General features: G+C 38.6%; 1 protein-coding gene across 1 annotated transcript in view; it reads left to right on the forward strand.

Moving 5' to 3' along the window:
• Positions 1–14,589, forward strand: part of LOC117324411 (UDP-GalNAc:beta-1,3-N-acetylgalactosaminyltransferase 2-like) — a 344,021-nt gene that overhangs the window by 325,169 nt on the left and 4,263 nt on the right. Inside the window, exons 8-12 of the mRNA XM_033880256.1 lie at positions 7,133–7,217; positions 9,759–9,942; positions 12,175–12,300; positions 13,019–13,178; positions 13,595–13,651. Coding sequence (XP_033736147.1) covers positions 7,133–7,217; positions 9,759–9,942; positions 12,175–12,300; positions 13,019–13,178; positions 13,595–13,651 — 612 coding nt within the window. The remainder of the gene's footprint in view (positions 1–7,132; positions 7,218–9,758; positions 9,943–12,174; positions 12,301–13,018; positions 13,179–13,594; positions 13,652–14,589) is intronic.

The raw sequence follows: 14,589 nt of genomic DNA on the forward strand, positions 1-14,589 counted from the left end.
TGCACGTTTGTAGAGATCTCCTGTCCAAACTTTCAACCACCCTCTTTGAAACTTTGTTGGATATATAACATTGACAGGTATTTATTGATTTCCTGAGTGGTATCAGTGATTTCCTCAGTGGTATCTGTGATTTCCTCAGTGGTATATGTGATTTCCTCAGTGGTATCTGTGATTTCCTCAGTGGTATCAGTGATTTCCTCAGTGGTATCTGTGATTTCCTCAGTGGTATATGTGATTTCCTCAGTGGTATATGTGGTTTCCTCAGTGGTATCAGTGATTTCCTGTGTTGTATCTGTGATTTCCTCAGTGGTATCTGTGGTTTCCTCAGTGGTGTCTGTGATTTCCTCAGTGGTATCTGTGATTTCCTCAGTGGTATCTATGATTTCCTGAGTGGTATCTGTGATTTCCTCAGTGGTATATGTGATACCCTGAGCGGTATATGTGATTTCCTGAGTGGTATCTGTGATTTCTTGAGTGGTATCTCTCATTTCCTGAGTGGAATCTGTGATTTCCTGAGTGGTATCTCTCATTTCCTGAATGGTATCTGTGATTTCCTCAGTGGTATCACTGATTTCCTCAGTGGTATCTATGATTTCCTGAGTGGTATCTATGATTTCCTCAGTGGTATATGTGATTTCCTCAGTGGTATCTGTGATTTCCTCAGTGGTATATGTGATTTCCTCAGTGATATCTGTGATTTCCTCAGTGGTATCACTGATTTCCTCAGTAGTATCTGTGATTTCCTCAGTGGTATCTGTGATTTCCTCAGTGGTATCTATGATTTCCTCAGTGGTATCTGATTTCCTCAGTAGTATATGTGATTTCCTGATCGGTATATGTGATTTCCTCAGTGGTATCTGTGATTTCTTGAGTGGTATCTCTCATTTCCTGAGTGGAATCTGTGATTTCCTGAGTGGTATCTGATTTCCTGAGTGGTATCTGTGATTTCATGAGTGATATCTATGATTTCCTGAGTGGTATCTATGATTTCATGAGTGGTATATGTGACTTCCTGAGTGGTACCTGTAATTTCCTGAGTGGAATCTGTGATTTCCTGAGTGGTATATGTGATTTCCTGAGTGGTATCTGTGATTTCCTCAGTGGTATATGTGATTTCCTCAGTGGTATATGTGATTTCCTGAGTGGTATCTATGATTTCCTGAGTGGTATATGTGATTTCCTGAGTGGTATCTATGATTTCCTGAGTGGTATCTGTGATTTCCTGAGTGGTATCTGTGATTTCCTGAGTGGTATCTGTGATTTCCTCAGTGGTATCAGTGATTTCCTGAGTGGTATATTTGATTTCCTCAGTGGTATATGTGATTTCCTGAGTGGTATCTGTGATTTCCTCAGTGGTATCTGTGATTTCCTGAGTGGTATATGTGATTTCCTCAGTGGTATCAGTGATTTCCTCAGTGGTATCTGTGATTTCCTGAGTGGTATCTGTGATTTCCTGAGTGGAATATGTGATTTCCTGAGTGGTATATTTGATTTCCTCAGTGGTATCAGTGATTTCCTGAGTGGTATATTTGATTTCCTGAGTGGTATAGGGAACAACCAACCAATTGAAAAAAAATATTTTTGAAACGGTCCCTGTGTATAGAACGTTGAGCCAAGGATAAAATGTCTGGCAGCCACTGATTGGCCAGTATGTTATGAAGTGAGAAAATAGATATGTAGCCTGATAGGTAACTATCAATAAGAAATGTTGATATAAATTTCTTAAGTCCGATTGGTTTTTTTTCCCAAAAGTTCACGTAATAATAGTAAACAGGTAAACATTTAAGATTTTTGAGAATTTTTACTGCGAAATTCACCTATTTTCAAAATGGCTACCCTGGAGAAAATTTGAGCTGAAGGACCCAACTTTTTTTTTTGATTAGGTGTTATATCAGACCCTAAACTTTTGTTATAAACCATAATCGTCATATTCAATTCAAGAATTTGAATGAAATAATCCAAAACGTTAACACTAAGGTCTATGGGAAAACAATTGGTTGGTTGGTCTCTACATATAGCTACCGCATATGACATTTTGTGCCATCTAGCGTCCCTGGAAACCAGATGATGGGACCGACTAGCACATTTTCGGACGGGATTCTCATCTTGGAGGCATTGTAGCAGAATTTAGAGAGAAATTGAGATTCAGGGGGGATTGATGATGAAAATATGACACATGTAGTGTTACAAGGAGGACCATAGACCGGACAGATACGGACATACATTCTATATTTCAATTGTAGCGGTATATATCGTGGCTCGGGGTACGGTGGTATGCTGGTTGTACTGCTGGCACTACCCCGATTCAATGTGTGGGTGTGTGTCTGGTTGTTCTGTTGTCACTACCCCGATTCGGTATTCGGTGATATGTTTGGTTGTTCTGTTGTCACTACCCCAGTTCAGTGTTTGGTGATATATCTGGTTATTTTTTGTTGTCACCTGCCCGGTTCCGTGTTCTGTGTCTGTGTTTCGACTCTTTTATCTAAATAATGGCTCCACTCCTAATTTTTTTTCTCGTTCGGCCTTATTTTCTTCATTTTTTACAAAAAGACCAGAAATTAGGGGGTGGAGGAGATAACATTGAGTTATCTCCCCCTGATCTTTATTCTATATCTTATTTGTTTATATTTCTGAGTAGCACGATTTCTATACTTGGCTATTAACCAAAAGCCATCACTTTAAATTCAAATCTTATCAAGATATTAAAATTTACATTTCAAAATTAACTCAATTTTAATGTGGTTTTCTCTTAAGAATTTCATATCCGGTACCAATAGAAGAATCAACCTACCAGCCTAAGACTTGCAGTCAGGCACTGCATATTTTGATAGCATATCCTATGGTTCTATCCTGTTCCAGAAAAGTTATCTTTGAAAAATGTGAAAGATGCTATAGGGAACAACCAACCAATTGAAAAAAAATATTTTTGAAACGGTCCCTGTGTATAGAACGTTGAGCCAAGGATAAAATGTCTGGCAGCCACTGATTGGCCAGTATGTTATGAAGTGAGAAAATAGATATGTAGCCTGATAGGTAACTATCAATAAGAAATGTTGATATAAATTTCTTAAGTCCGATTGGTTTTTTTCCCAAAAGTTCACGTAATAATAGTAAACAGGTAAACATTTAAGATTTTTGAGAATTTTTACTGCGAAATTCACCTATTTTCAAAATGGCTACCCTGGAGAAAATTTGAGCTGAAGGACCCAACTTTTTTTTTTGATTAGGTGTTATATCAGACCCTAAACTTTTGTTATAAACCATAATCGTCATATTCAATTCAAGAATTTGAATGAAATAATCCAAAACGTTAACACTAAGGTCTATGGGAAAACAATTGGTTGGTTGGTCTCTACATGATTTCCTGTGTGTTATCTGTGATTTCCTCAGTGGTATCTCTGATTTCCTGAGTGGTATCTGTGATTTCCTGAGTGGTATCTCTGATTTCCTGAGTGGTACCTGTGATTTCCTCAGTGGTATCTGTGATTTCCTCAGTGGTATCTCTGATTTCCTCAGTGGTATCTCTTATTTCCTGAGTGGTATCTGTGATTTCCTGAGTGGTATATGTGATTTCCTCAGTGGTATCTGTGATTTCCTCAGTGGTATCTGTGATTTCCTCAGTGTTATATGTGATTTCCTGAGTGGTATATGTGATTTCCTGAGTGGTATCTGTGATTTCCTCAGTGGTATCTATGATTTCCTCAGTGGTATCAGTGATTTCCTGAGTGGTATCAGTGATTTCCTGAGTGGTATCTGTGATTTCCTGAGTGGTGTCTGTGATTTCCTGAGTGGTGTCTGTGATTTCCTCAGTGGTATCACTGATTTCCTGAGTGGTATCTGTGATTTCCTGAGTGGTATCTGTGATTTCCTGAGTGGTATCTGTGATTTCCTGAGTGGTACCTGTGATTTCCTCAGTGGTATCTGTGATTTCCTCAGTGGTATCTCTGATTTCCTCAGTGGTATCTCTTATTTCCTGAGTGGTATCTGTGATTTCCTGAGTGGTATATGTGATTTCCTCAGTGGTATCTGTGATTTCCTCAGTGGTATCTGTGATTTCCTCAGTGGTATCTGTGATTTCCTCAGTGGTATCTGTGATTTCCTCAGTGGTATCAGTGATTTCCTCAGTGGTATCAGTGATTTCCTCAGTGGTATATGTTATTTCCTGAGTGGTATCTGTGATTTCCTGAGTGGTATCTGTGATTTCCTCAGTGGTATATGTGATTTCCTGAGTGGTATCTGTGATTTCCTGAGTGGTATATGTGATTTCCTCAGTGGTATCTGTGATTTCCTCAGTGGTATCTGTGATTTCCTCAGTGATATCTGTGATTTCCTGAGTGGTATCTGTGATTTCCTGAGTGGTATCTGTGATTTCCTCAGTGGTATATGTGATTTCCTGAGTGGTATCTGTGATTTCCTCAGTGGTATATGTGATTTCCTGAGTGGTATCTGTGATTTCCTGAGTGGTATCTGTGATTTCCTCGAGTGGTATCAGTGATTTCCTGAGTGGTATCTGTGATTTCCTCAGTGGTATATGTGATTTCCTGAGTGGTATCTGTGATTTCCTCAGTGGTATATGTGATTTCCTCAGTGATATCTGTGATTTCCTGAGTGGTATCTGTGATTTCCTGAGTGGTATCTGTGATTTCCTCAGTGGTATATGTGATTTCATGAGTGGTATCTGTGATTTCCTCAGTGGTATATGTGATTTCCTGAGTGGTATCTATGATTTCCTCAGTGGTATCTGTGATTTCCTCAGTGATATCTGTGATTTCCTCAGTGGTATATGTGATTTCCTCAGTGGTATATGTAATTTCCTGAGTGGTATCTATGATTTCCTGAGTGGTATCTATGATTTCCTGAGTGGTATCTGTGATTTCCTCAGTGGTATCTGTGATTTCCTGAGTGGTATCAGTGATTTCCTCAGTGGTATCTGTGATTTCCTCAGTGGTATCTGTGATTTCCTCAGTGGTATCTGTGATTTCCTCAGTGGTATCAGTGATTTCTGAGTGGTATCTGTGATTTCCTGAGTGGTATCTGTGATTTCCTCAGTGGTATCTATGATTTCCTCAGTGGTATCTGTTATTTCCTGAGTGGTATCTGTGATTTCCTGAGTGGTATCTGTGATTTCCTGAGTGGTATCTGTGATTTCCTCACTGGTATCAGTGATTTCCTGAGTGGTATCAGTGATTTCCTGAGTGGTATCTATGATTTCCTGAGTGGTATCTGTGATTTCCTCAGTGGTATCTGTGATTTCCTCAGTGGTATCAGTGATTTCTGAGTGGTATCTGTGGTTTCCTCAGTGGTATCTGTGATTTCCTCAGTGGTATCTGTGATTTCCTGAGTGGTATCTGTGATTTCCTCAGTGGTATCTATGATTTCCTGAGTGGTATATTTGATTTCCTGAGTGGTATCTGTTATTTCCTCAGTGATATCTGTGATTTCCTGAGTGGTATCTGTGATTTCCTCAGTGGTATCTGTGATTTCCTCAGTGGTATCTGTGATTTCCTCAGTGATATCTATGATTTCCTGAGTGGTATATTTGATTTCCTGAGTGGTATCTGTTATTTCCTCAGTGATATCTGTGATTTCCTCAGTGGTATATGTGATTTCCGGAGTGGTATCTATGATTTCCTGAGTGGTATCTGTGATTTCCTCAGTGGTATCTGTGATTTCCTCAGTGGTGTCTGTGATTTCCTCAGTGGTATCTGTGATTTCCTGAGTGGTATCAGTGATTTCCTCAGTGATATCTATGATTTCCTGAGTGGTATCTATGATTTCCTGAGTGGTATCTGTTATTTCCTCAGTGATATCTGTGATTTCCTCAGTGGTATATGTGATTTCCTGAGTGGTATCTATGATTTCCTGAGTGGTATCTGTGATTTCCTCAGTGGTGTCTGTGATTTCCTCAGTGGTATCTGTGATTTCCTGAGTGGTATCAGTGATTTCCTCAGTGGTATCTGTGATTTCCTCAGTGGTATCAGTGATTTCTGAGTGGTATCTGTGATTTCCTGAGTGGTATCTGTGATTTCCTCAGTGGTATCTGTGATTTCCTGAGTGGTATATGTGATTTCCTCAGTGGTATCAGTGATTTCCTCAGTGGTATATGTGATTTCCTCAGTGGTATCTGTGATTTCCTGAGTGGTGTCTGTGATTTCTTCAGTGGTATATGTGATTTCCTCAGTGGTATCTGATTTCCTCAGTGGTATCTGTGATTTCCTCAGTGGTATCAGTGATTTCCTCAGTGGTATCAGTGATTTCCTCAGTGGTATCTGATTTCCTCAGTAGTATATGTGATTTCCTGAGTGGTATCTGATTTCCTCAGTGGTATCTGTAATTTCCTCAGTGGTATCTGTGATTTCCCCAGTGGTATCTATGATTTCCTGAGTGGTATCTGTGACTTCCTCGGTGGTGTCTGTGATTTCCTAAGTGGTATCTGTGATTTCCTGAGTGGTATCTGTTATTTCCTGAGTGGTATCACTGATTTCATGAGTGGTATCTGTGATTTCCTGAGTGGTATCTGTGATTTCATGAGTGGTATCTGTGATTTCCTCAGTGGTATCTGTGATTTCATGAGTGGTATCTGTGATTTCCTAAGTGGTATCTGTGATTTCCTGAGTGGTATCTGTTATTTCCTGAGTGGTATCTGATTTCCTGAGTGGTATCTGTGATTTCCTGAGTGGTATCTGTGATTTCCTCAGTGGTATCTGTGATTTCATGAGTGGTATCTGTGATTTCCTCAGTGGTATCTGTGATTTCATGAGTGGTATATGTGATTTCCTCAGTGGTATCTGTGATTTCCTCAGTGGCATTTTGAATGGACAGAGTTTTTTAAGTTATTTTCCTGTTGTTTTTTTCAGTATTTCAGATTTTTCCTTACAGATTTTGATCAACGTATATGTTTTATAATTATAGGATAGGATATGCCTCCATGAATGGCATCTGTATTAAATGATTTTAAGATAAAAAATTATTGCCCTTTATTTTGTTGTTTTTTTTTTGCCTAAGAGGTCTTCTTTCTCATTAATCTTAGAATGCATTATTATCAACATGTAGATATGCTTTTGAAAGCAGCATTTACATTCATTTATGTTCAATTCAACCACACAAAAAAAATCATTTGTTTTAATTCCAGGAGCTGTCCAGTAGCAGTGTGGAATTATGGAGAGGACACACACAGCAACCTGTCCACCTCATGTCCATGGTGCTTGCTGTCGAAGGTTATTATTGGTCTGAACTCCCAAAAAGTGCTGTAAAAAAATGTCTAACATCCTGTGCATCAGTCTATTTCTGCAAAAATAATATTCAAGATTTAAAAAAATGTAACAAATATGTAACATGCATAATGTGTGAATTTTTAAATGGTTCCTGAATTATTCTGATTTAGTCATGTCCAGGGATCTCAATTTTTCAAACAATTCTCTTTGACATTTGTTGGACTTGGCCATCATGGCATGACATTGTGATCTCTTAACCCTTTCAACCCGAAGAAATGTTTAAGTGGACTCAGCCATTCTTTCATCATGTGAAGTCCAATACAGTCAGTAGGGGTGAAAGGTTTAAGCAGTAGTTTGATTTGACAATTCTTGTTCAATTTTTTAGGTCATCTGACCCAAAGGGTCAGGATGACCTATAGTCATCGTGCTTCGTCCGTCGTCGTCCGCCGTGCGCCGTGCGCCGTCCGTAAACTTTTTCTTTCAAAACGCTACTCATCCTTAACGCTTGGGTGGATTACTTCCAAATTTGGTTTGAAGCATCATTGGGGGAGGGCAATCATATTTTATATAAATGAGGCTGGTCTGACCCCTGGGGCCAGAAGGGCGGGGCCCCAAAAAGGGAACTTAGGTGAATATTGCTATAAAATCCTACTCCTCCTTTACTCTTGGGTGGATTACAACTAAATTTGGTGTGAAACATCATTGGGGGAGGGCGGTCATATTTTATATAAATGAAGTTGGTGTGACCCCTGGGGCCTGAGGGGCGGGGCCCCAAAAGGGGAACTTTGATGAAATTTTGCTATAAAATCCTACTCCTCCTTAACCCTTTAGTGGATTTCAACCAGATATGTTGTGAAACATCATTTGGGGAGGGCGGTCATATTTTATATAAATGAGGCTGGTGTGGCCCCTGGGGCCAGAGGGGCGGGGCCCCAAATGGGGAACTTTGATGAAATTTTGCTATAAAATCCTACTCCTCCTTAACCCTTTAGTGGATTTCAACCAGATATGTTGTGAAACATCATTTGGGGAGGGCGGTCATATTTTATATAAATGAGGCTAGTGTGACCCCTGGGGCCTGAGGGGTGGGGCCCCAAATGGGGAACTTTGATGAAATTTTGCTATAAAATCCTACTCGTCCTTAACCCTTTGGTGGATTTCAACCAGATATTGTGTGAAACATCATTGGTGGAGGGTGGTCATATTTTATATAAATGAGACTGGTGTGGCCCCTGGGGCCAGAGGGGCGGGGCCCCAAAAGGGGAACTTTGATGAAATTTTGCTATAAAATCCTACTCCTCCTAACACCCATAGTGAATTATTACCAAATTTGGTGTGAAACATCATTGGAGGAGGACAATCATATTTTATATAAATGAGGCTGGTTTGACCCCTAGGGCCAGAGGGGCGGGGCCCCAAAAGGGGAACTTTGGTGAATTTTTGCTATAAATCCTACTTCTCTCTAACCCTTGGGTGGATTAATACGAAATATGGTGTGAAACATCCTTTGGGAAGGGTGGTCATATTTTATATGAACGAGGCTAGTGTGACCCCTGGGGCCTGAGGGGCAGGGCCCCAAAAGGGGAACTTTGGTGAATATTTGCTGTTAAATCCTAATCCTCCCTAACCTTTTGGTGGATTACAACCAAATTTGATGTGAAACATAAGGTGACGGCAATCATATTTTTTAATGAGACAGGTTTGACCCCTGGGGAAAAAAAGATGGGGCAAAAGGAGCGCTTAGGTTAAACATTTCTTAAAAATGTAATTCCTCCTTAATGCCTGAATTGATTACAACCATATTTAGTATGAAACATCATTGGGGAAAGGCAATCCTAATTGATATAAATGAGTCTTGTCTGACCCATTGGGACAGAGGGGCATGCCCCAAAAATGGGAACTTGGCTAAAATTTTGCTTTATGATGCTGCTCTTCCTGGACAAGCTAAATGGATAAAAACCAAATTTGATCTAAAACATAACTGGCTGCGATAAATAATTTATGGTAATAATGCTGGATTGGGGTGTGTGTCCCTGCTGTAAGTGTAAGTGTTTGTCAGATGACCGTTAAGGCCCATGGGCCTCTTGTTTTAATATGTTATGACATTTTTGTGATTTCAAATAAATAAATTGTTTCACTTTGGCAATGATCTATGTGTATTGTTCTGCCCTATCATATTTACTCCTGATCAAAATTAATGAAGATCATTTTTAGAAAAAAAAACAATAATAATACATCAAACAGCATAATCTATCAAACATTTCAGATGTATCAGAGTAAAGCCATTGTCATTGTACCTTTTGTCAACTGTACCGTGGAATGACTCTAATAACCATCAACAAGCTTTAAAAAAACAAATATCAACCTCCTGTTTACAAGCAATTTGTCATTCAATAGGCTGTAAACTCATTTGATATACAATATGTCAGTTTTATTACAAGCTGTAGATTATTAGAAACCTCCATATGTAGTCATGTTTGGTGCTTTTCAAAGGTAGAATGTGATCTGGAGAAAATTAATAACAAAATTCTTTGTTGTTGACAGGTATGGACGTGTTAAGACAGCAAGTCTCCACACGGCAAAAAATGGACAGGTTTTGGAAGAAGAAGCGTGCAACAATAGATTCTAAACTTAGACAGGAGGCAGAGAAATATGGTGACCTATTGTTTGTTAATGTTACAGATGTCTACAGAAATCTACCAACTAAACTTTTACTGTTTCACCAATGGTAAATATACAGTTTTACTACCATAGCTTACCTGGTCCAAAGGACTGGAAAGCTTATATGCCATGGCACGCCATGCATCAACGTATCCTTTAAATCACTACTAGTCATAGTGTAGTTAAAGAATATTGACCAAATTTAGCCAGAAGCTTCATTTTGCAAAGGGAAATAAATCTTCCAGAGATGGTGACTCTGGCCCCATTGAGCCTGAGGGGCAGGGCCCAATAGGGAAAATAGAGGCGAGGCCTTTAAATCACTTCTGGTCATGAATGAGTGAAAGGATTTGGACCAAATTGGTTCAGAAGCATCCTTTGGGGAAGGAGAACACATTTTGTATTAATTGTGACCCTGGGGCCAGAGGGATGGGACCGAATAGAGGAAATATAGGTAAGTTCTTTAAATCTCTTCTACCACCCCGGGTAGTCATGAAAGAGTAAATGGATTTGGTCAGAACTAACCTTTTGGGAAAGGGAACAAATGTGTATTTGTCATAATGGACATAATGGATATTGTCCATATTTGGTCTGAAGCATTCTTAGCTGAAGTGGAACCAATTTTGTAGAGTCTGACCCCCAGGAGTCTGAGGGGAAGGGCCAATAGGGCAAATGTGGCAAATTATTTCAAGTTCTTTAATTGTATAAGAACGAAAGGATTTTATCTATATTTGGTCTGAAGCATCCTTGGGAGAAGGGAAACCAATTTTGTATAAACTTTGTGCCTGCCCCGGAAGGACCTGAAAGGCTGGGCCCAATAGGGGAAATATAGTTAATTCTTTAAAATCCTTCCTCCTCTGTAGGACTGAAAGGATTCGGTCTGAAGCACCCTTGGATGCCAGGGAACCAATTTTGTTTAAAAGGTCGATCTGACCCCATGGGCCTGCATGAGCAGTGGCATCTTAATAGGGGAAATATAGCAAATTCTTTTAAATCCTTCTTTCCTTTGTAGAAATGTAGAGTGTTTTACCATAATTACTGCAATATCCAGGTGAGAGATACAGGCCCTCTAGGCCTCTTGTGTCATAATCTAACCACTGCCTTGCTGTTTTACCTCAGTGTCAATATGGTTGATTAAATCATATTTATATTGATTCCTGTGGTAGGGATTAAACTCACTAGGGATCAAACTCAGGACATTTAGCCTACTATAGTCTTACGTTTAACCGATCTAGCTTTGAATGAGAAGTTCTCCCTGGATGAGTGGTTAATTGCGGCCTGTGTTTACTATTGTTTTATCAATGACCCAAGACTTATGGTCACCTTGACAGTTTAAAATATGGTAGATATTTATATCTTTATCCAGTTATTTATCCCATCCCGACAACATAGCCAGGGGACATGATTCTGCAAAAAATAAGAAGAGGGTTTATTTGTGGGCAAGGGCTTATTTGCAGATTAGTACAGTCTATAGTATCGGGCATGCCTTTGGCAATCGCGGCATTTTCATTGGCACTTTTTCCTGTAACCATAGTCTGTTAGCCCAAATCACAAATTTGCTATTACAAGGGCATCAAAAATGGTTCAATACAGCCACAAAATGAGATGGACATCAACCTTGATACCAAGTACAGCATGTGTAGTAATACCTTTTACTATAATAGAATCTTTATATTTTACCATGGAAACAAAAAGCCAAAATCACCAATTTTCTCAAAAACCAATCAAGACAACATCATGAAAGTTAATGAGCCTATCAAACTTGTAGGAGTTTCGTTTATTTTGGAATAGTGATCCTGAAATGCTGTCTAGGAGAACAGGACAACAATATGTCCAGTTTTTGCTGTCTAGGAGAACAGGACAACAATATGTCCAGTTTTTGCTGTCTAGGAGAACAGGACAACAATATGTCCAGTTTTTGCTGTCTAGGAGAACAGGACAACAGTATGTCCAGTTTTTTCTGTCTAGGAGAACAGGACAACAGTATGTCCAGTTTTTGCTGTCTAGGAGAACAGGACAACAATATGTCCAGTTTTTGCTGTCTAGGAGAACAGGACAACAATATGTCCAGTTTTTGCTGTCTAGGAGAACAGGACAACAATATGTCCAGTTTTCCATGGCACCTTTGGTGGGGGATCTTATCAACCTCATTCCTTTTTCATCCTTGTGTGATATTGACAAATATTTGTTTGATATATTGATATAGAGAAGCTGTTGTAAAAATCACACTTGTATCCTGATGTATATTTAATGTGTTTGATACAGAGAAGGCTGTTCTTATTGTACTGTTGTATTATTGCAGGCTTTACAACCATATCAATGCCAATAATGTTTTGAAGACAGATGACGACTGTTTTGTCAATATCGGGAGTGTGATGTCCGCTCTAAGTCAGATTAATATAAAGGATGGAGACATCTGGTGGGGCAGGTATACATCTGACAATCTAAGTCTCTCAAGTGTTTGTCTTCACACAGACGTATCATTGATTGATTTACACAACATTTCGTTCAAAATGACACAACATTTAAATTGACATCACCAATCTTTTTATCCTTCTGACTAATTAATATTTTGGAAATATATGTATAAATATTAATTCTAATGCAGTGTGATGCCATTATGAATGAATTAAAGGACTGGTGATTAATGAATGGTATACATTTTACTACCTAAAACATCTCAGTGTACATGTACAGTACCAGGCAATCATTTATTTCACACCGAATTATGGCTGTACTAATTTCATATTTAGTCACTGATGAGCTTAAGAGAAAATTTTAAGAAAAATAGCATGTACAAATTTAAAAGATTATACTACAGAATAAAAAGAAATATCCCCTACAGAATAAATAGAGGATATTGAATGGTTACCCGTTTGATATAACATATATTTCACGAGTATGACAGAATATTGATATTTTCACGACAGCAACACACGAGTGAAAAATAAGGAAATATTCTGTCATTTGAGTGAAAATGTAAATTCTATTAGTTTGATAATTTCTGTATTTCACTGGCAAAAATGCAATAAAAAGAAATATCACCTGCAGAATTAAAAATGAACTACAGAATAAAAACCAATATCACCTGCAGAATAAAGCTACAGAATAAAGCTATCTGCATGGGAATGTATATGTGGTTGTAGTTTCCGAGACCAATGGTTGGTGGAACAATGGGGGAAGTGGTCGGAGCTGACCTACACTGCGGATGTGTACCCAAGGTTTGCCTGTGGAGCTGGAAATATAGTGTCCAGGGACATTCACACCTGGCTAGGACGAAATGGAAATTACCTGAAAACATACCAGGTACATAATATTGTAGGAATGCATTACATGTAACTTGTGGTCATGCTCTTGATAGGAATTTCATGTGCCATATTGTATGAAATATTTTTATCTAACAAACGGTAATGATAAAGTGTTAACAGACATATTTTAGCTGCTAATTATCTTAATTTTTGAGGTTTTCAGACTGGAAACCTTGCACTAATTACACTTTCTATAAACTTTTTCTAAAAAATAATATTGGTGTACTAATCCATCTTTGCCATAATCTGTTAAAATTTGGTGATGTGCTAAAAAAATTGAATGTGTCAAAATGGGTACATTAATTTTACAGTAGTTAATATTTTAGCATGGTATGTAATAAGGTTGACAGTTTTCTATGCTTTCCATACTTCCAATGCAAGAGAAGTAACTCCCATATGAATTGTGTTTTACAGGGAGAAGATGTGTCAATGGGAATATGGATGTCAGCAGTCAAACTTACTTTTATAAAGGTAAAATATACAATATAAATAAAGTTCTGACTCAAACCTATTAGATATATTTCTATCTTACCATTAATGGGTCTCTGTCACATTAGGGAGACTAAAAGAATCTTGCATGGGTATGTTGTTAATGTTGTGGTTAGAGAAATCTCACCCTAATTAAATAAATATCAATATTCTTTATTACTTTCAGAATTTGTTATTGCTTTAAAATTGAGTACCTGTAAAATGTTTGCACTCAAATTTCCCTTAGTTTAGGTAAAAATCCCTTAAAATTATCATCAATCTCCCTTATTGGTCTGTCATGTATGCAATAGTAAGAATATAGCTGATTAACATGAGGTTAGCACTCTTTTATTTTTTCTCTTCGATTGTTTTTCTAGGAATCTGATACGCAGACCACCTTTATTTTCAACCAATTTTATTGCATTAACAAAATGATTTCACAGCAGGCAGTGTCTATATAAGTCTTCTCAACCTCGGTTGTTGTGACCAAGACACTTCTTACAATATTGTATCAGCTCCTATAGATAGACAGGAATCCTCCAGAATGTTGTTTAGTGACTGAAGTAGCCACCAGTTACCATAAGGAAATGCCACCTACAATGATGGACTCTTGATGGGGTGATAAACCCAGCTAACCAATTTAAGACATAGTGTTAGTCTTTGCCTCCCTTTACCCGGCCAAGGATTGTTATAGTCTTTGACTCCCTTTACCCGGCCAAGGATTGTTATAGTCGTTGCCAGGCCAAGGATTGTTATAGTCTTTGCCTCCCTTTGCCTGGCCAAGGATTGTTATAGTCGTTGCCACCCTTTACCCGGCCAAGGATTGTTATAGTCTTTGCCTCCCTTTACCCGGCCAAGGATTGTTATAGTCTTTGCCTCCCTTTGCCCGGCCAAGGATTGTTATAGTCTTTGCCTCCCTTTACCTGGCCAAGGATTGTTAT

The sequence above is a fragment of the Pecten maximus genome, chromosome 3, assembly GCF_902652985.1.
Source record: "Pecten maximus chromosome 3, xPecMax1.1, whole genome shotgun sequence".
NCBI lineage: Eukaryota > Metazoa > Mollusca > Bivalvia > Pectinida > Pectinidae > Pecten > Pecten maximus.